The sequence below is a fragment of the Python bivittatus genome, unplaced genomic scaffold (genome assembly GCF_059951505.1).
Source record: "Python bivittatus isolate LINGU-HERP-01145 unplaced genomic scaffold, Pbiv_v1 ctg000310_np1212, whole genome shotgun sequence".
Lineage (NCBI taxonomy): Eukaryota > Metazoa > Chordata > Lepidosauria > Squamata > Pythonidae > Python > Python bivittatus.
This window is the reverse complement of record NW_028277054.1, coordinates 6,047,668-6,070,195: the sequence shown is the minus strand read 5'-3', so window position 1 is coordinate 6,070,195 and position 22,528 is coordinate 6,047,668. Positions and strand designations below refer to the sequence as shown.

Genomic DNA, 22,528 nt, shown 5'->3' with positions numbered 1-22,528 from the left:
CATTATTTTCATGGCCCTCCCAAAGTTGCTCCCATTGTAATTGCTTATGTTACAAAGGACTGTATTACTTACACTATATCATATTAATTATATATAATGGGTTGGTGTAGTGGTGAACTAAGTGCTGGTCTAAGAGTAGGGACTCCAAGGTTCTTGTCTTCTTCAGTCCTCAATAGGTCATTCTCTCTCAGTCCAATCTACCTTACAGGGTTGTTGTGGGGGAAACAACAGATCTTGTATGATGTATAAGTGCATACCATTTTTAAAAACACCCCTAATATTCAACAGTGTATAAGTGTCTTTCTGGCTCCATCCACTCTGAGGAGAGCAGGATGGCCTTCCACCCAAAAAGCTGCCTCACCCCTAGGAGAGAGCTTCTAGAAATGCCCACCAGATACTCCCATCACCTTAAACAGGTAGCATTGCTGGCTGGAGCAGCTGGGAACCAGAATCCCAAAACCTTCCCTACCCCGGACAACCTTTGTGCATGGTGGTTTGAAAGCTGTCTCCCCACAAAGCAACCACTGAAGGTAAACTGAGTTGGGCTCCCATGTTAATTATATTATTATTTTGGTGCCTTTGAGTCAGTCATGACTGCTGGTGATTATGCAGACAAGTCCCTGCAGTTTTCTTGGCAACATTTTCAGAAGCATCTTGCCCTTCCCTTCTTCCTAGAGCAGTGTTTCTCAACCTTGGCAACTTTAAGACGTGTGGCCTTTAACTTCCAGAATCCCCCATCCAGCATGTTTTAAAGTTGCCAAGGTTGAGAAACGCTGTCCTAGAAGGACTGGCCCAACATCACCCAGTGCCTAAGGCAGGACTAGAACTCACATCTCCCAGTTTCTAGCCTGGTGCCTTTAACTACCACACCAAGCCAGCTCTCTCTGTATTCCAAATTTGCCCTAAATCCTTTGAAGGACTTGACCCTCCATGTAGTGAATCATCTGGCTGGTTCAGATGAATTACTTAAATGCAAAGATCCTGGAATTAGTCTTGAAATCAAAGGTGTGTCTTCCCTCCCCACCCCCCCAGCTTTCAAGCAGCCCTCACACTTATTGTCTCCTCTAGCACTTTGGGGAGTGGGGATCCATTTAAGGGGATCTGACCTTTTACTACAGTGACCATACAGTCCTTATTTCAGAAAGCTGTCCTTTAGATTGATTTAATTTCATTATTGGCTGTCTTGGTTTGGCTTTTGAATGTTCCTTTGAAAAGCAAAGTTATAAACATCAATGATTAGAGTTTTTTTAAATCCTTATGAACCTCTTTCAGATTTGCCCCTTTTTCAGGTTGTTTGTTATTTTTTCTAAGAAAAGATGGTCACTGCATCTTTTACATATGCAAAGAAGAAACGTCAGCCATGGATTTAGTAGCTGTTAAGATAAGGAACCGCTGAATTGCAGGGATGATACAGATAAAGGGATTAAGAACGTGCATTTCCTGCTGGGAGATGGGATCAGCCCAGGGTCCTTTCAGCCCCTCCTGGCAGTGGGAAACTGCCCACTGCTTTTTGCATTGTCTTCCTGATTGTTCTTTTTTTCTTTTACCTTTTCTTTAATTTTCCTTTGCTTTTTCCCAGCACTGACTTATCCATGAGGCACCACAGGCACAGTGCCCAAGGCCCATGAAAACCTTTTAATTTTTTTTTTTTAAGTCAGAAAGTATAAAAAGTAGAAGTTATTTATTTCCATGCCTTTGAATAAAGATGTATATATTTTCATGCCTTTTCATAAAACAAGCAGGCAAGACACAACATCTGAACATCGAACCGCTGATCTTTCTTGTAACCTGTAGGCGTAGCGCAAATACTAACGTTTAGTCACTTGGATAAGTGATAGGCATCATATTGATTTTATAAAACAATACATATATTATTTAACCGCTTTGCATGTCTCTGTGAACATATGAATATTAAAAAGCATATGAAATATAATTGTTAATACTATTCTTTTTATGGAAGGAGGGGCCCACAAAAGCAAAAATGCCTAAGGGCCACAAAAGTCACAACGTGGCCCTGCTTTTCCCATTTCCCTAGAAGTGAGTTGAAGGAAAGTCAATTTATCCCACCTCAACAGCTCTGGTGTTCATTGTGACTGAAAAATATGACTCTTTTGTTTCAAAGACGGAAACTAGTTTTGTGCAAGAGCTTCTCCATGTGTAGAGCCCAAGATAGAAATCCTGCTCAAAGAGGCACCTTTGAGACATCTTTCCAACCTTGGGTCCTAAAACCTTGGAAAACTGAGGTTTAACTATGGTGATCACATTTTCTTGGAAAAAATAAAGGACAAACCTGGAAAAGGGGCAAATCTGAAAGAGGATAAAAACAAAGTTTTACGTTTATAACTTTGCTTTACAAAGGGAAATTCAAGAGCCAGACTGAGAAAAACGTTACAAAAGCCCATCTCCTGATAAAAATATCTAAACATCAAAAAGTGTATGTCCATTTATTTAACAAAGACAATTCCATTTCTGTCTTTTTCACCTGAATGGGAAAGACCGTGCATCAGGTAGTACCGTTTGTAGGGCAGAAGTTAAAGGAATAAAAGAAAGGGCAAAAGTGCGTTTTTGAAAAATGAATAAATCTCAAGGACAGCTTCGGGGAATAAAAGGGCTGAAACTGGCCTCTGTAATAAAGGAATGGGGGTCGCTGTGGGTTGGACGAAGAGAGTTTGCTTCTGCAAAAGAGAAAAAAGGACGCCATATACCTCTTTTGCACCCCGCTCCCAAGCCCGCATTTAGCCCTGGCGGCGTGCTCGTGTCTTTAGGTCCCAGCGTAACAATCGCAGGGTCTTCCGCGGCGGGGCATCCGCGCACGCGTAGCCGCAGTGCCCCCTATCGCCTGCCCTGCAGCGCGCTCCGGGTCCTTGGAAATTCCCACGCGGCCAGGAATTCCTTATATGGCGAGTGACGTGTCTGGCGCGCGAGACGGGGGCGGGGACTCCCTTTGCCAGCTGCTGCGGGCCGCCTCTGGTGAATCAGAGGCGATCTTGAGAGCTCAAGCGGAGGACCGCGTGGCGGGCGGAATCCCACGTTGCCGCGGAAGGTAGGGCAAAGAGCGGGCACGCGGGGCCGGAATGCAGCGGGGGGAGCCGGGGCGGGCTGGGGAAGGGCTCGGGTTATTTTCCGGGCTTTGCTTTTGGTCGGGGCGGGTGGGAAATCGGGGCTTGAACCTCGGTTCTGCTCTACCGGATGGATTGGATCCCCCTCCCCGTGGGAGCTTCGTGATTCTTAACGAAGATGCTTCCCCGTCTCAGCCACGTGGAGAGTCCGATGGGGGACGGGGGACTGGCGAGGAGGAGGAGGAGGAGGAGGGACACGAGTGGTGGGACGGAGGCGTCTCTGCCCCCTTCCCGAGCCGTTCCCGCGTGTCCGGCCGCCCGGGTTTGTCCCGAGGAGTCCAGCGTCTCCCGGACACGTTTCCCGCGGCGTCCCTGCGCTCCCTCCGCCCGCCTCGGGACCCTCCGCTCCGCTCACGCCCGCCGTCCCTGCTCCCTCCCCGACCCCAAGTTTAGCCACTCTGAACTCCTTCCCTTTTCTCCCGTCCCCAGCCCGACGCCCGCTGCAGGGAGCCTGGGACGCAGCGCTGACTTATTCCCACGGCCAGCAGCATGGGAGAGCCGGTTGGGATGGGGGGCGCTGCGTGGCGAGGCCGGGGGCTCGTCTGAGGAAGTGGCGGGCCGCGGAGGGAGGGGAAGTGTTCGTTTGGGCCCCCTTCGCGCTGCATGCCGTGCTCCTCGAGGACCGAGTGGAAAAGGAGATGTCTGGGCAAATCTGGAATATTTGGGTGTGTGTGTGAAATAGACACATTTTGGGATTCTGTTTTCATGGATTCAGCCCTATGTTTAGTTAAGGAAAAGAACTGATCTGCCCCATAGTTTCTGATGCTAAAGCCTGCTTTTGATGGGGGGTAGGGCAAGGCTTCTCATGGTGCCCCCCCCCCATCCTTTCTCAAGGACAAGAGTGGAGGGAGGATGGGTATTTCCACCCCCACCCAGCTGAACAATTACTGGCCTGCATGAGGCCCCCATTCTCTCCCACCATCCTTGTAACCCAGACATTGCCCTCAAGCATGCTGCACCCCAAATGAATAAACCACGTTTTAGCTTGGCATCCCCAATGAAAACAGTCCTTATGGTTTGAATTTGCAGTTCAGGAGTTGGGCTCACACAGCCTACCAATCCAGGGTAAAAGGGAGTTTGGCTAACCGGTGTTCATCACATGGTGGGAATCCAGCCGTTGTTAAGCCATCTTTTTGTGGTTCATTGCTTGGGGTGTCAGGTGTGATGCAAGCCCCTAAATCAGGTTTTGTGTGTTAATTGGGTTAACTGAATAAGCCATAGGAAAATTGGGTTAATTGAGTAAGCCATAGGATCATTTGCTGTGGGGAAGTGCACTGGGTTAGGATCCATATACGCTGGTTTCTAGTCAAATCCGTCACTTGCTGCTGGGTGGGGAGGGGAAGGAAGAATATATCTGTGTTTTTCAAACCTGGCAACTTTAAGATGGATGGACCTCTTGAAGTCCACCCATCTTAAAGTTGCCAGGTTTGAAAAACACTGATATAGCATCACCCAAGGATTGTTACGAGGCTAGAAAAGCTGCTTTTGCCATAGTTCTCTCATCCCAGCAACGGCTGGATGATAGTGTAAGAAATTAAACATCTTCAGGGAGGAAGTGGCCCTAAAAACTGTACAGACTAACAGCATAGCACATCTTGAAACGTCCCAGTCTGGGATCATGTGCAGACAGCCTTATCAGATCAAACCATTTTGAAGGTGCCATGAGTTTTGTGTGTGTCTGTATGCACGCCTGAACACCCGCAGAGAGGGAGGGAAGTCAGGGAAGTCGCATTCCCATAATCTATGCCTCTGGTTCCCAAATTAACATCATCATGTTTCTGAGTTCATCCAGTTTCTTGGCAGGGAAAAAAAAAACCGCGAAGAGGCAAAGTCACAAAAAGATAAAAAGAAACTCATAATTAACCAAGCTAACCCCATGGCATAAATGCAAATGTGAGATCTTGAACTGACCCAAGAAAGGTTGGCCCCAGGTTTTGGTTTTTTTTCTTCCCTGTATGGAATTCATCACTCCTAAATGCTTTGGTCCGTCCTGTCCTCCTCCACCCTTAATATGTCCCCATTGCTATGCCCACTTCCCTGCTGAGTGCCAGTCGGCCCTTGCACTTACCACGTCCTCCCCCCCCCCCACTGATGCTTATCCTCTCCTGCCCTTGCATGCACACACATGCGTATACACACACACACACACACCCTGGTCTTCCCAAAAGCTGATGAAACTGCCCGTAACTTCCGAAGTCTTTATCTGTATTGAAGCCTGACTTTATCCACGCCTGACCATAGGGTGATTGTTGAGGGCCGCCCCCGTCACTCCCTCTCTTTGCAAGGAACATTATTAGTAAACACTTCCTTCTCTTCTCTTCCCTTCCCTTCCCTCTCTCCTTTTTCCCCCTCCTCTCTTCTCTTTCATTTCCAGCCAGTTCTTCAGGTCATGTGCTCGATTGGAGTGCAATTGGCTTGGTTTCCCGAAAAATGTCCTTACTGCATCACTCTGTAATTTAATGATGGCCCCTGGGGGCTGCCCATAAGCTGGAGGGCTTGTTTTTAGCCTCCAGGGTTTAAAGGTATGCTACTTCTGAACCTGGAGGTTCCATTCCTTTGATCGATTCCTTATCCCATCTTGAAACTGCACTTTAGGACTTTGAATTTTAACAGAGGAATGGACTGGCATGTTTGTTTATCGCATGAAGCTTGGCTCTGAACATGTAAACATCATTGTGTCATACAAAGAAATACATCCTTTTTTCAAACTAACCCAACTATGTCAGTAGGTTGACCATTTGTACTGGGATCCTAAGAGTGCTGACCTGAGAACTAAATTCAGGATGTACAAGGGGTTCTAACTGAGTTTGACTAGAATCTTTCCCTAAGCTTGCCAGGAAAGTTAACTGAGATACAGCAATTAGCACAAAGGGAGCTTCAAAACTGAACAGATAGACTTCACAACAAAATTCTAACCAAGACACCAGCCAAGGAAGAATGTTCAAACAGAAATAGCATTCTGAAAATTAAGCAGGCTTTGCATATCCTGTTAAGCCATACTCTGTGAACCAGTTTGTTGATTGAATCACAACTGGTTGAGTTCATCTCTTAAGCCCTAAAGCACAATGGCTAAATTTCTATCATCTGTTAAGCTGAAGCCAAGCCTAATAAAACAGTGTCTTGCAAGGAGACCCCAGAATTTGGATGCAAAGAGCATTGCATGCTAGTTAGATACAGCAGTTATGTTTTGTTAACTTGAGTTAAGTTAGTAGTAGGTTGTGTGAAATCTGCAATCTAGTGATTTTTCTGTGTGTGTGTGTGTGTGTGTGTGAAAGATGGGGTTTGGACTGAGGATTTCCCAGGTATCATGTTGCTGCATTACTGCTTCTCTTGCTCCTTCCCTACCCCAAAATCTTGGCAAGGAGCCTTGGAGTGTCCTGAGAATAAGCTTTATTATCACTGGGATTATAGATAGAAAGGAAAAGTTAATGAAGCAAGAGGACAGTCCAAAGAAACTAAAGTTGAAGAAGGAACTAAAAGTCCAAGAGGGAAATAGGAGAGAGAAGAAATTCCCATGGGGAGAAATGATGGGCAAATGTTCAGAGGGGAAACACGTGGTATTTTTGCAGAAAAGCTAACAAAATGTTGGGGTTATTATGTGTTAATAAATGTGTTAGTCTTAATAAAAGCCGCTATAAATCTGTGCTCTAACTAGGGGACAATTGTCTTAGAGCCCTTTCAACTACAACTCCCTTCTCCCACCTCAAGCATTTGTTGGGGTCTCATAAATCCAACTGGAAAGCACAGCAACATCTGAATGCCAGCGTCACATATATAATGTTAAATTCCCAGTGGATAAATCTCCACTTGGTTGGACTGAAACAATTGGCCAGTATTGGGGAGGGGGGTCCCGGATTCCTGACTGGCTTAGTCACCCATGTAGATGTTTATCCAATCTGTTGCATTAGAAATAGATTTTCACAGCAAACTCAGGTTTGTTCGTTTAGAACCTCTCTCCTTCCTTGCTTGGGCTTGACATTAATTGAGAGGAGGGTCTGTGCTCCTGTTCTGCCTCTGGTAAAAACATTTGGGCTTTTCCCCCTGTTCTTATTTCAAAACCTGCTTGGCAAGACATTTCCCGGATTCCGGTCACGTGGGTACTTTGTAGCCCACTGTAGATATCTAAACATCTATAGATGTCTAAACATCTGTTAGTTTGGAGAGATGGATGGATGGATGGATGGATGGATGGATGGATGGATGGATGGGTGGGTGGGTGGGTGGGTGGAGAGAGAGAGAGAGAGGAGTTTGAAATGTGGGGAGGGTGGCTGTTAATCTCAATTTTTGGAGATCCAGCAGGTACTACCTAGAATTAAATATTCTCTGTCCCCTTACCCTCCCACTTTCAAAATGAGGGATCTATGGAGAATTCCCTGCAGCTCCAAGGAAGGGGCTCTGTTCTTGTGGTGGTATCTGGGTCTCCCTTCACCTGTCTTTTTGAGACAGGGAAAGCTCCAGGTGAGCTAGACTAGCCGGCTGCGGTAATGGCAGTTAGCCAGTCTTGTGACTGGGTGGGAACACCCTGTGAGACTGACATTCCTTTCCAATTAGTTGCTTCAGGCTGTTTGGGCACTTGGGAATTGGCTTAATCTGGCGGCTGTACAGTAGCTGGGTTCCTTTTTCTTTTACCTGGCAGGGCTGCCAACTGTCCCTGGGAGGGGGGTATTTTCCAGGCTACTTGGTTGTCATGTGCAGCACATGGGGGTCAGCCTGGAGTCCCTGAGCAAAGGGTGGCCCCTCTCTGGTGAGATGGTCAGGGACCAGATTCCTGGCCCATCTGTAAGGTGGGAGTGGGTATATGCCACGGCTTGTGGGCAGCACTGGGACTAAAAGATGAAAAAAAAGTGAATTCCACTGGGTGTCCTAAAATCCCCCCCAAATAGGGACGAGGTTTTTGGCCCTGCTCCATCTGGGAAGTTTCTGGGGGCTGCAAAAGGGGTGGTTTTTACATCCCTGTTGCAAGAGGGTTGTGTTGTCTATTATTGATCGATTGTTTTATTATTAGGATTGGTAGCACAATCAGCCAGATGTTTTAGACTGGATTTGGCATTTTTATCCACCTATTGAGTCCTTCCCAAGGACCTGGGGTAGGCAGATGTTGTTCGATGGTCTGAAAGATATCATCTATTCCAAGCTGTTCCAAGTAAAGCTGCCTTTTGCAGTTGACTGGTGGTGATTTTGTCAATGCTGATGGTCTTCATGTGGTGCTCCAGATGTTTTGGGATTGTGCCCAAGGGGCCTATTACTGTTGGTATTATCTTTGCTTTGTCGTTCTACTTCTATTTGCAGGTCTTTGTATATTGTGATTTTCTCCAGTCCTTTCTCTCCTATTCTGCTGTCTCCAGGCATCGCAATGTCCACTATCCAGACTTCTTTGTCTTTCTTATCAACAGTTGCTAAGTCTGGGGTGTTGTGTGGCAGGTGCTTGTCTGTTTGAATTCTAAAGTCCCAGAGCACTTTAGCGTCTTCATTTTCTATTACTGTGTTTGTTTTGTGGTTCCACCAGTTCTTGCTTGCAGGCAAATGGTATTTCTTGCAGATCTTCCAATGCACCATTGTTGGTACTTTGTCGTGCCGTTGTTTGTAGTCAGTCTGTGCGATCTTCTTGCAGCAGCTAACTAGGCGGTCCCCTGTTTCTTCAGCTTCTGTGCAGTGGTGGCATTTGCTATCTGTTGCTGTCTTCTCAATTCTGGCTTCGTATGCATTTGTTCTTAAGGCTTGGTCTTGTGCAGGCAGAATTAGCCCCCCTGTCTCTTTCTTCAACTGTCCTGCTCTTAGCCATTGCCAGGTCTTGTTGTTATCTGCTTTGCCTGCTAGTTTTTTGTGTGTGTGTGTGTACTGGCCATGTAATGCTTTGCCTTGCCATGTCTCTTTTCTATTCTTCATTTGCTCTTTTTTATAGGCCAGTTTGGTCTCTTTGCTGGGGATGATGGGAGTTGAGGCCCAACTCATCCAGAGGACATTAGGTTGGGGAAGACTCTCATGCTGGCTGGGGAATAGTAGGAGTTGAAATCCACACATCGTAAAGTTCCCAAGGTTGAAAAACATTGCTGTAGTAAATGACACGTACAGAGGTTCTAGTAATGGGCTGGGGTGGGGTTTGGGAGCCAACGATCTCTTTGCCAGATTTTACAGAAGACCTTGGACTGAAACATTGCTTTGGGGACAGCGATGGGCAGAGATATGAGTGGGTGCAACCCTGACCCATATTACCCTCATTTTGGGACATCCATGTTTCCCTGGAAGGTGGCAGGGAGCGAGCTTTCTGCAAGAATGACTTGTAAATCCCTTGTATAGCACACACTATCTCAGGTAGAAAGGTCATTGCTTATGGGAAGGGCGTGTGTGTGTACAAACAGACACACAATGCCTGCCTGGGCTGATGTCAGGAGGTAAGCAGAGCACACGTGCTTGGCGCTTGTAGACAAACACACAACCCTGTTTTCTCCCTTTGTTTTGCTTTCTTGCCTGTTTCAAGCTCAGCCTCTGATGTTGCAACCGTTGTGGGTGTGCATCTGTGTTCCTTCGCTAGCAGGGACTTTGCTGAAACAAGCCGTTCCAGGAAACGGAGCTGTTCCACCGAGAAGAGTTTGTTCATAAAGTCCTGTGACTAGACGGACGGAGTCTTCTTATCTAGGGCTGGGGCTGTTTGTGTCTGCCTGAGTACAAGCTGCACGCCAGTCCCTTCTTTGTGTGATCCTGGGCAACACCCAACCAACAAAAGCCTGAAGCCACCCTCCCCCAAACAGAGTGCAAAACCTAAACTGAACTGGATAGGATTGATTTTGAAATGAAACATAGGGCATCCCATTTCGTCTCTCCTTTGATCTCCAGAGTCCACTGGAGTGGGAGGCTAAAAAAAATGTAAATAAATGAGTTAAAAGTGACAATTCAGGGTTCCACTTTTGAAAAACTGGTGGGAGCTTCGAATTGTGTAGTTAGCTCAACCTATCAGGCTGGGCTTCAGCTTAACAGATGATCTCAAGCTAGACCAGTGTTTTTCAACCTTGGCCACTTTAAGAGGTGTGGACTTCAACTCCCAGAATTCCCCAGCCAGCCATGCTGGCTGGGGAATTCTGGAAGTTGAAGTCCATACCTCTTAAAGTGGCAAGGTTGAGAAAACCTGCACTAGGCTAAAATAGGATTGGGTAGTTTGTGGTCCAGTCCCAGCTTTGTTATACTGGAATGTTGTATGTTCATTTTGAGTATAGCAAACTCAAAGGGAGCACAGCAACTGACCTGGGTTTAAGGTTCAGTGAATTATGTGAACCCAGCCAATGTGGTCTGGTGGTTATGTGGGAGTAAGATTGGGGAGTGCAGTGCTAAAGCTATTCTCTGCCATGGAAGTTCCCTGAGTGAGTTAGGCTGGTTGAGTTTCAACCTTGCAGGGTTGTTAGGGGGGAAATGGGAGTGCTCTATACACAGCCTTGATATCTGGGAAGGAAAGGCTGGATATAAATTTAACAAATAAGGTTTCCTTTGAAGAATGGAGAGACAGAGAGAGCACCATGGAAAATACACGGTGGGACTGAAAATGTTCATGATATCAACCTCTTTAAGGCGTCTTTTATAGCTGGAAATATCCTTGCCATCCTCTACAAAAACTGTATCTCTATTGCCAGCTTTTCTACCTGGAGGGTGCATAAGAGAAGATTGCAACCATGAAAATCTGTTATGTTACTTGGTCAAGTCCCCCCATTATCCTTTTGATTCACTTTTGCAGATTTGTTGCTGAATTTAGCAATGTTCTTTCTGCGGCCAAGGATGTATTGTTGATCCATATCTATATCGAAATTTGGTTGGAAGCTCCATTTGTTAGTGAAATACAGAAAACTACAGCCCTAACAGAAGAGAAATAAAAGCTAGCGATTGTACAGTGAAGAAAGTAAACCTGATTATATTACGGCAATTAAAAATACACAGTGACCCCCCCCCACAAAAAACTAATTACTGTAAGAAAAGAGATCCATATAATAGCTATAGATAGCAAGATAAAAGTAATTCAAACTGTAAGCTTATTAAATTTAGACCGTACAGGAACAGATTGCTTCATCTTAGAAAAGATTTTTCAGAAATACGGATAACAGATTCACATCCTGGATCTGTTCCTTAGAATCAGGAGAGTCAGTTTATTTCCAATTATTAAAAAAGGATCCTCTCGAGCCTTGATGGAGTTAAAGCTTTTCATGAAGTGACAAATTCCATACTTTAGAAATATGATTCAGTAACACATTAAGGCCTTTAACCATCATTCTTCTTCCCAAAGATGGATTGGTTAATGTCTGTTATATATTGCATATCTTGACTCAATTACTTATTGTTATTTCATTGTATTTGTTAGATTTGTATTTACATTTAGATGTCTTTTTAAAACGTAGACCAGTGTTTCTCAACCTTGGCAGCTTTAAGATGTGTGGACTTCAACTCCCAGGATTCCCCAGCCAGCATGGCTGGCTGGGGAATCCTGGGAATTGAAGTCCACACATCTTAAAGCTGCCAAGGTTGAGAAACAGTGACGTAGAGGGGTTTCACTGCTCACAGCCAGTTTGGCAGGGGCGAGGGGGGACAGAAAGGGGTCCACAAATCAATCCCCAATAGGAAGGAGCAAAGGGCTAGAGCAGACCACGTTACACCAGCCATTAATCCTACTGATCTTCCTTTTTTGCCTCGCATGGGCTGGGCTAGATGGCCTCTGAGTGACCCTGGGCCAGCCAAGTTGGCTGCTCTCCTTTGCTAATGCATATACGCGTGTGAGGGCCTCAGTGTGACCCCGTTGCTGCCTCCTTGGCGCGTCCTGATGCAACAGCCTGGCAATCTCTCTTCCCCTTCCTCCGTGAGTCACTCCTCCTCGCTCACAACTCCGACTCACCTTTCTCTGCACCGGTGTCGCAACCCCCAAACAAAGGACTCGCTCGCGTCGAGCGGAACTGGGTTGCTATCTCCGGCTGAGCCTGGCCCCAGGGAGCACCCCGGGGCTGCTGGAACTGCGGGGGGTGCCCTCCCCTCCTTTCGGCAGAGCTCTGAGCTCTGAATGGGATTGTGTTCCCCCCTCCCCAGGACGCCCGACGCAGGACTCAGCATGAAAGAGGAGGTTGAAACAGGAGCCCGGTTCATCGCTCGGCTGGTGAACCGTCACAAGAAGCTGGACGGGGAGCAGGTAGAGCGCTTCGGCGAGTGCCTGGCTGGGATCCTCTGCGACCGTTTTCATCAGCACTGGTACCCGGATAACCCCCTGAAAGGACAGGCTTATAGGTAAGCGAGGGGTGGGTGGGCTGGGCTGGGGAAGGGAAGACGGGCTGAGATCGGGGAGCAGAAGTTTCTCTCTTCTGTTCCTGGAGGCGGTGGATGGGTGGTCACGCCTGTGCACGGTTTTAGCTCCGGGAAGCTGGCTTCATCTTGACCCCCTTTCTCGTGGGTGGGCAAGAGAGACTCGGGGGCACCGTGGGCGTTGTGACATGGTGGTGGAAGTGACACAGATGTTATCATTCACGTCGTTTGCACTGCAGCTTCGTGGCGGGTCGGACACACGGTTTGCCTCTGCCCTTCCTGATAATTCAGCTGCTGTAGCTGAAGAGCTATGGATGAGATCCTATGCTTTCTTAGGATAGCCTATAAAACAGTGTTTCTTAACTTTGGCCACTTTAAGAGATATGGACTTCAACTTCCAGAATTCCCCAGCCAGCCCTGCTGGCTGGGGAATTCTGGGAGTTGAAGTCCACACAGCTTAAAGCGGGCAAGGTTGAGAAACACTGAGCCGCTGTGGTTTATGGCTTAGAGATGACCCCAACCAGATGTGTGGGACTCTGGTTCCCATCGTTTCCTGCCAGAATCTGGAGGGGCGTCATTTGGACAAAGCCCGAGTAGGCTTCAGTAGAGGAACTGACGAGGTGGTTTGGAAGACTTGAGAGAGGAAGGATTTCGTGGGAAAGGTAGAAATCACCATTAACTGTTTTCCTCTTATAATTTGATTCATGAATTAGCTTCCCCATGAAACTTTGCAGTTTAGTGGATTCTCAGAATTTTTATACCAAAGAAGAACCCCTGGCAAGTGTACACAGCGTACACATTAGACCAATGTTTTTCAACCTTGGCCACTTTAAGAGGTGTGGACTTCAACTCCCAGAATTCCCCAGCCAGCCATGCTGGCTGGGGAATTCTGGGAGTTGAAATCCACACCTCTTAAAGTGGCCAAGGTTGAAAAACACTGCTCTATAGTGCAACATGTTCCAATGCTGTGCATAGAAGGAGAATCTCCAGGGCCAGCCAAGCCGTCTGCACATGTTCAGAGGCAGACTAATCATTCCGCTGTCACCCAAAGCCTGGTGCTGTAACGCTTCCCGTTCAGTTTAAGTTATTTTCAACTCTTGTCAACTCTCTAGCATTACTTTTATGGAGACCTCAAAAGCTCAAGCCTGCACTGCGGAAGCCGGTGCACACATCTGAAGCCAAGGCGACCTAAATCTTTTTTTTTTTTTTTTAAGAAAGTACCAAAACAACCAGCCACATTTTTAACTGAACAACATTCAGTTTGCAGTAGTGGTGGATTATCAAGGTTATAGGCTTATGTTTGTCCTTCAGAGGAAATACAATTTTTGCTTATGAGAGAAACATTAAACACTCTGTCCCGCCTTGCAAAGAAACCAGTAGATAATTATTAGGGATTTGCATAATGAGGTCAGGAAAGTTTAAAACATACAGCGAAATGGAAGAGCTTTAAAAAAAAGCAAACAGACTCCAATAACAAAGAAGTATCACACTTATCTTTGATCTGACAATCTCAGCCTTCCAAGGGGTGTCACGTTTTCTCCCTAATTGTTGCCAACCACGATGTAAGATAGGAAAACTGGTACAGGTAGTCCTCACTTTAAGAACAAGTTCTGTTCCCAAGGTCTGTCCTTAAGTCGAATTTGTAGGCAAGCCGGAACAGTATGATTGTATAATACTGTAGAACTAGGATTGTGTAATGAACTCGAATCGTTGTGTATTTAACTCGAATTTTGCTACAATAGGCTCCGTTCTTAACTACGGGTCATCCTTAAACCGGGTGTTCTTAACCCAGGGACACCCTATTCTATGACACTTGCATTGAAAACGGGGCCCGCTGCAAACACCGGAGTGATTTTGGAGCTTTGGTGGGGTTTCTTGGTTCACACGGTTAGCCAAGATGCAGTGTGATTTCACAGCCTTTGTCGGTCAACAGGATTGTGGTGTGCTGAAATGGAGGAAATGGAAGTGGTTGCTGATTTTTTTCTTCTTGTTACACTTACCCTGGTTGTGACAGGAAGATGTTGAAACTTCCGTTTATCTGAAGGGTCATCCAAGCAGCTGTCTTCAGGTTTTTTTTTTTTTAAGGCCAAAAGCAGCCTCTAAGCTTCCGCTAGCAGCTTAGCAGGCTTTTAATAATATTTGCATCAACATTTGGTTCCGTCCAGGCTGTAAGGTAAAGTCTAGGATTCAAGGCAGTTTTCCCCACAAAAGTAGGCTACTGTTGAACAGTAACCAAGAAGAGCGGGTCTCTCAAAGTCTCACCCATCAGGGTTACTGTAAAGGAAAAGGAGTTAGTTACAAAATCTTACAAACTGGATATGTGTGTAGTTTAGCCACATTTATCAGCAGATATGTTAAGCCATGGCCTCCTTGATTCCTTTGATCCTCTTTCTAACTCTATCTGGATTTACGGGGGAACTGGCGTCGTGTTGAGAAGATATGAACAGAATGTCCGTGTATTGGGCCGCTGTTTCTCCTGGTTTGTCTTTTCAGTTGGGAGTGGAAACAAGCCATTGAGGGCTCTTCTGCAGACAGGGGTTCACCCATCACTCAGAGCTCTAATCTGGCATGCTTGGACTAGAAGACTTCCAAGGTCCCTTCCAACCCTATGATTCTATGTTTAGTTTGGGGTCAGCACTGTTGAGTGAACCTGGATGTCCTCATTTGGGTCTCCCCACCATCTAAGAAAGGTGGTGGCAGCATGCCTGAATTGGGTTGGTGTGATTTCAGCCTGCTTCAGGTCGAGAGATAGTCTGAAGAATCAGCCACAATCTTTCGAAAGGGTGAGCTGCTACGTGCATCTTTCAGGCCATCCTGCTGCATATTATCTTATTTATTTTATTTATTTATTCATCGTATCTATATGGCCGCCCATCTCCCTTGAAAAGAGAGGCAAAGGAGCTTCTGCACTTAGTATATAGCAGAGGCATTACACGAAATATTAAATCTGCCTGTTGAATGACGAGTCCTAAGGACTTGGATATTTTAAAGTTCCCATTTAAAATAAAATAGAAAAAAATGGTGGAGGTCAGCAACGAAAGCTCTGCCTTGGTGTGCTTCCACGTCTCTGCCCCCACCCCCAGCCGTTTAAGTATACTATGAAGCAACCAATGAGTGCCTTTTTTATGGAGTCATTTGTTTGCAGAGCGAGCTGTGGCATAACTGTATTGTGCATCTCGAGACTATTTGTGTAACTGATTGGCACCGTTTGCATACTAGTTTGGCTGCTCAGGCGATTGTTAGCACGCAGTTCACACCGCAATTTTTGTTTGCTACATCCCGCCTGGAACTTGCCGCACCACAGTTTTACTCACGGGAGGTTCTGCTTTCATCAATATGATTTTGTTGTCCTTGAGCTTTCAAGGAATGGTGGTGGCAGGGTTGGTCCCAAAGTGAATGTGCGAAGCCGCACCTCCCAGCTTCATTGCAATGACACCTCTCCAAAACGCCAGCTAGATACTTTGAGCCTGGGTCTTAAAAGGCAGCAAATGTTCTCTTGGTCCACCGAGAACAAGAGTGAACAATCAGGTTTGCCATCACACGATGTAGGGAATGGCCACCAGTCTGGACTGCTTGCAGAGGGATGAACAATTAAAGGAAAAAGCTTTTGGGCATGTTAATTATGATGGTTGTGTGGCCCAATATGGGCAAATTCTGGACAACGGGGAATATGAGTGGTGGAGCGCTCCTAGTCTCATGTCTTACATGTGGAGTTTTCATAGACATCTGCTTGGCCATGGCAAAAATTTAGATCAGTGTTTCTCAATCTTGGGAACTTGAAGATGCGGGGACTTCAACTCCCAGAATTCCCCAGCTGGCTGGGGAATTCTGGGGGTTGAAGTCCCCGCATCTTAAAGCTCCCAAGGTTGAGAAACACTGATTTAGATGCTGAACTAACTAGACAGTTGGTCTGACCCAAGACATCTGTTTGCACCCTTAGCTCCATTCAAATGTCTTTTCAGCCAGAAGACACGTCATCCTTAGATAAGGTGTTTTGGCTGAGTTTCCTTTTAGGCATGAGCATTTGGTGGGGCAGGCAGACAGCAGGGGGCAGAGGAAGAGTGACTGACATCATGTGCATCATGACATCATATCATCATGATATCAATTTGCACAGTGATGTCATGGCATCTGTGATATAATTGTGGCTTGTGCCAAATGTTGGAGGGAGGAGGATCATTTATTCACACCACCCTCTTTGGTGGAAGGGTGAATTCTTAGAAAACCAACAGAATAAAAGTGAACAATGCAAACCACATGGGTTTTTGTTTCTTTGTTTTGTGATATGGTTTTTCCCTTTCAACCACCGGCTGTACCGGGAATCCGACTTGCTTTACATTTTAACGAAGCCTTTTCTGAATCTTTGTTTTCCTTCTTCCCAGATGCATCCGGATCAATCGGAAGCACCACGTTGATGATTCACTCCTAAAGGCGTGCATGGCCTGTGGTCTGGATTATTCGGAATTAGCACTGCCCCGTGAAATTTCCATCTGGATTGATCCTGGGGAAGTTTGCTGCAGGTCAGTATCTTAGGCTCAATCGTTCTGTTTCAAATATACCTCGTGGTCATCTCCTGGAGGCACCAGAAAAGGGGTTACTAACTTGGATCTCTTGCTTAACAAATCAACCAGCCAACCCCAAAAGTGAGAGCACCTATTGAGTTTCAGCCTGTTGAGAACCCACATGGATAGAGGCCCTTAACACGCTGAAGTCTCCTATCCCATCTGCTCCTCCAGGCTTGGTGAGAACAACCGGTACTTCAGCGTGAAGAAAGAAGAGAACCCCAGTGGGAAATCAACGCCAGAGCCAGAAACATCAGACTATCACTCAGAATCCCCCTCAGAGAATTCAGAGGATGAAAGCCTGGCCAGGTTTTCTAAGACAACAGATCTGGGCAAAACTCCAGATGGGAAAAACAGCCCCAAACAGGTGAGAGACTGCAAGGACAATGTCGGGAGCTGGATTTATTTATTCATCCATCCATTCATCTATCCACCCATCCATCAAATTTATATAGCCGCCCATCTCACAAGTGACTCAGGGTGGCGTATAACAATCAAACCAAAACAACAGTCTTATAAATACAACCGTTATAAGAATATAAAACAATATGATTTAAAATATAATAATTAATTTAGTAATTTATTAATTATAAAAATTAAAATGCATACAAACCACAGGCATGGAGAGAGTGAATATATCAACAGCCCCCGGCGACTTATGGGCCCGGGTGGGTTCCATAGGGAGATGCGGGTTGTTCCTGCTGGTCTGCTGCATGGTCCATCTGAAGCCTTGGTAGCCGCTTGGAATAAAGGGGTGGCTGAGGCTTTGGATCGGATCGTGCCCATGCAACCTCTCTCCTCTCGGGGATCCCAGCGCTCTCCGTGGTTTACGGAAGAGCTAAGGGAGAGGAAGCGAGAGAAGAGATGTCTAGAGCATCGCTGGCGCTTGACAAGGGATGAACTCGACCAAACACGAGTTAGAGCGGCTATTCATGCCTACTTAGTGGCGATAAGGGCGGCGAAGCATCATTACTCCTCCCCTCTTATTGCGTCCGCAAATAGCTGCCCCGCAGCCCTGTTTCTGGTGACATGAGCCCTCCGGGGAAGGATGGCTTGGAGAACTTTCTGCAGGGACGTGCGGAGGAATTTTCTCGGCATCTGCTGGATAAAATTGCCCGGATTCGTTCTCAGTTGGACGCTGGCTTTATTGCAGGTCCAGTGGAGGTGCCTAGGGAGGAGTCTCGCCCTGTTATCTGGGAACAGTTTGAACCTGTTGGACCTGAGGAAGTGGACCTTGGAGCTGTGAGCTCAGCCACCTGCTCTTTCGATCCATGCCCCTCCTGGCTTGTGAAAGCAGCCCAGGGGGTGTTGTGCAAGTGCGTTCTAGCGATGGTTAATGCATTTTTGAGTGAGGGGGTTGTTCCTCACCTCTTAAGGAGGCCTTGGTTCACCCCCTCCTCAAGAGGCCATTGCTAGACCTCACTATACTGGACAATTTTCGTCCAGTATCTAACCTCCCCTTTTTGAGGAAGGTGATTGAGAAGATGGTTGCGCAACAGCTTCAGAGGACCTTGGATGAAGCGGACTATCTGGATCCCTGTCAGTCAGGATTCAGGCCTGGGTATGGGATGGAAACAGCATTGATCATGCTTTTGAATGATCTCTGGCGAGGGCGGGATGGGAGTTATGCATCCATCTTTGCCCTACTTGGCCTCTCAGTGGCTTTCAATACCATCGACCATGGTATCCTTCTGGATCAGCTCAGAGGATTGGAGATGGGTGGCACGGTGTGTGCTGGATCACCTCCTTCCTCCAGGGCCGATTCCAGTTGGTGGTGGTTGGGGAGGAGAGATCCCGCTCTCGGCCCCTGTTATGTGGGGTGCCACAGGGTTCGCTGCTCTCCCCCCTCCTATTTAACATCTACATGAGGTCACTAGGTGAGCTCATCTGTCACCCTGGGGTGAGGTATCATCAGTACGCTGATGATACCCAATTATACATCTCTGCCCCTGGCGAATTAAGCAATGCTGTGAATGTCTTATCCTGGGGGCTGTGGGGGTCTGGATGGGGAACAACAGGCTTCAGCTGAACCCTGGCAAGACTGAGTGGCTGTGGGTTCTGGGGCCTTCTGGTGCTAGAGTTATGCCATCTTTGGTACTGAATGGGGTTGCACTGCCCCAGACAGACCCTGTGCGCAATCTGGGGGTCCTCCTGGACTCACGACTCCTGCTCAAAGAGCAGGTGGCAGTCGTGGCTAGGAGAGCCTTTGCCCAGCTTCGTGTTGTGTGCCAGTTACACCCATTCTTAATCACTGTCACTCATGCCCTGGTCACCTCCCGTTTGGATTTCTGTAATGCGCTCTACATGGGACTTCCCTTGAAGAGTATCTGGAAGCTTCAACTGGTGCAAAATGCAGTGGCACGGGCAGTTATGTATGCCCCTAGGGTGGTAGACATTACACCTCTGCTTCACGAGCTGCACTGGTTGCCAGTTTCCTTCCACGTCCAAATCAAGGTGCTGGTTTTGACCGTTAAAGCCCTTCACGGCATGGGGCTGGGTTGCCTGAGAGACCGCCTCTCCCCGATTACATCTGCCCATCCCATCAGATCTGGTAGAGGAGGCATGCTGTGGATCCCGTCTGCCAGAGAATTACATTTGGCAGGTCCCAGGAGGCCAGGCTTCTCTGCTGTGGCGCCCACCTTGTGGAATCTTCTCCCCCCGGAAATGAGATTAGCCCCATCCCTTTTACCATTCCCTAAGTCCCTCAAGACCTGGTTATGTGATCAGGCCTGGGGCACCCAGGGGACTGGGGAGATTTTACGATGGCTCCCTTATTAATTTTATCCCCTCCTGTTTTGTGTGTTTTTACTGTTTTTTATATGTAGTTGTTTTTATAATTGTTGTACGCCACCCAGAGTCACCTTGTGTGAGATGGGCGACTATATAAATAGTTGGAACAGGGATCTGACTCTGGCTTACTCCATAGTTACCTAGCTAGCTGAAAGTTAAGCCAGGTTGGACCTGGTTAGTATTTTGATAGGGGATCACTAGGAAATTCCAGGGCTGTAGGCTGAACTGGGAAGTTGAAAGAAGTAGCCATTGGTGGGAGTTGATGGCAAACCACTTCCACATTGTCTCCAAGAAAAACTCCATGGATGCAAACACTGGGAGCTGAGCCCAACTCACCCTGAAGGGCATTATCTTAATTATTACACTAGGCTTGATTTGATTCAGGTTGTCCCAGTGGGCTGAGTTGGGCTCACCAATTCTTCGTGAAAGTCCTTATGGATTGTGCGTCTTTGAGCTTCCAGATCTGGGAAGCTCAAAGATCTGGGTCTTGTGTTCTCCTTCTTTTAACCGCCTTCTCTGTCCCTCCTTCTAGGCTGCCCAGTATTTCTACATTCCAGCTCCTCTGTGGGTCCCATGCCCTCAAAATGTGGTCAGCTACATCCCAGCCTACCAGCCTCTCACGTTCTACTATGTCGACGTCCCCTCGAAATCATCTGTGCCCCGGAAACCCAACCCGAATCTCCTGAAACGCCTTACCAAGCGGGCCTCCAAAGCCTGAAGCTGAAGGAGGTTGAGGGAAACCCTTGGTCTCTCAGCACCTTAAGCTCTATCGAGAGTTTGGCCTTGTTTACACTGACGTTGGGACCTTTTGTTCTGGGAAGAAAGCCACTGTTATATTCTCTTTCAGGTGATTGCTAACTCTTGGAAATTCTCCTCGGGTGGGGCATTGCCCAGAGTTACCATCTTTACCTCACCCCTAGGCTGAAGGATGGGGGTGGTACTGCCTTGTTTCTATGGTGCCAAACAACTGTAGCATTATCATGGTATATTATTTAGCACTTCAATGTAGGGATCAAACTGGAGACCTGGGTTTGCCCTGTGTTACACTGGCAGGGGAATGAGATCTAGGAGTTGGCGCAGAAAGCAGAGGGGAACGGGGATGGGAAAATATTTTGATTTGGAGACTGAAAGAACACGTGGGGAAAGAAAAACGAGGTCAACAGGCTCCTGTGCCCAGCCAACTTTGCTTAAGGTATTTACTGCTTCTGCAAAACCTAGCTAATAATTACTAAATTATGTGGGTGTGTCCTGTGAGATTTTAAAAAGGATAACTTAACTTTTTGCTGCTATCAGCAGGGAGGGCGATCGCGGTTTCATCGCCCCCTTCCATATGCTAACTCAGGGCTTCTCAAACTGCAGATCAGGAACCTTGGGGGGGTGGGGGGGACTCACCAGCAGCCTCCTTGCAGGGAGGTCAAAACCTGTTTTCCCTGTAGTGGTGGTTTAAACTCGACTGGCTTTGCACAAGCAAAGTTGAGCTCTGTCAGACTTCATGGTAGCCTGTCTTCTTGACTTTGCCTGTGGAACCGCCGGCGCACATTTGCCCAGTAAAAGTTGAGATGCACATTTAAAAGTAATGATTGATAATTCCTTTTAGGGCCAACTCTAATCCCGATGAAATCATTTGCTTTATTCATGGTGACTAGCAGAAATTAATTTATTGTTTTAGGGAGTCACGGTACTGCCATTTTTGAGAAACAAACATGCTAATCCTGTTTGCTAATGATGGGACTAAAAAGTTTTAGCATCGTGCGCTCTTGTTATATGTTGCTTAGCCATCCTCGCCTTTGGCTTTCAACTCTTATTTCTACATTTTCAAGTACTATTCTTGCAACTTAAGGGCTAGAAACTATAGGGAAAAAAAGGGGGGAGCTGAGATTTTTAAGATGACCAGTTTTATGCCTGAAAGCAATTTCTGTGCTTGCAAAGGATGGACAAGTTCTATACACAGCTGCAGAAATAATACTTACCTACCTCAAGGGATGTTGTTAAAAGGGGGATGAGTGGGGAACAGTTTAATTATTATTATTATTATTAAAATATTTGGAGCTTGTCTGAATTGACAATGATGGGCAAAGTGTTATTATTAATGATAATTAATATGTATCTTGTAAATAACAATCAGGGACCTTTTTTTAATTTATAGACAGAATGCAATTGTGTAAATAATATATTACCTGCAGCTTGTTTTTATGCACCATTGATACAATGTATTTTGCTTTTTTAAAATACTTTTTTCTATAAAACTTTCAAAATGAAGTATTAAAAATAATAAACAGTGAATAATAAATGATAGATGGAGGCTGTCTGTTTTGTGATGTCGATTTAGGTGATCTGATAAAATGAAAATGAGGCTCCCTTCCCTTTCAACCAAGTTTTGATTCTGAAGGTCAGGGATAAAAATATTATTTTTGCCTTAAAAACGAGGATGGGGGGGGGCAAGATAATTTGGGAGAAATCAGGTAAGAAAGGGAGAGCAGAACAGGAGCATTTATGGATCTTGGAAAATGTTTGGGGTGCTGAATTTGGAGACTGTCTGAGCTGTGCATCCCTAAATTTGCACCTCAACTTTTTAACTTGTTTCCACACTAGAAAAAGCTGTTGTGTTGGATTTCTGCTTCTGGCGTAGGTTTTAAAAATCACTTTGCAAGAAGAGGAGGGAGTTCCAGCTGTTGCATCAAGTATATATTGCATATATACTGAGCTAAGAAATAAAATAAACACAGCTAGGATCATAAAAAAAAGGTGGTCCAGTGCTTCCAATTACAAAAGCTGGTAGACTACTGTCTA

General features: G+C 46.3%; 1 protein-coding gene across 1 annotated transcript; it reads left to right on the top strand.

Moving 5' to 3' along the window:
• Nucleotides 1-2,982: 2,982 nt before the first annotated feature.
• LOC103067266 (protein BTG3-like) lies at nt 2,983-22,023 on the top strand. Its single transcript, XM_007437772.4, has 5 exons — nt 2,983-3,043; nt 12,177-12,371; nt 16,769-16,906; nt 17,123-17,315; nt 20,271-22,023. The coding sequence occupies exons 2-5, from the start codon at nt 12,199-12,201 to the stop codon at nt 20,454-20,456; spliced, it is 690 nt and encodes a 229-aa protein (XP_007437834.2). The 5' UTR covers nt 2,983-3,043; nt 12,177-12,198; the 3' UTR covers nt 20,457-22,023.
• Nucleotides 22,024-22,528: the final 505 nt, after the last annotated feature.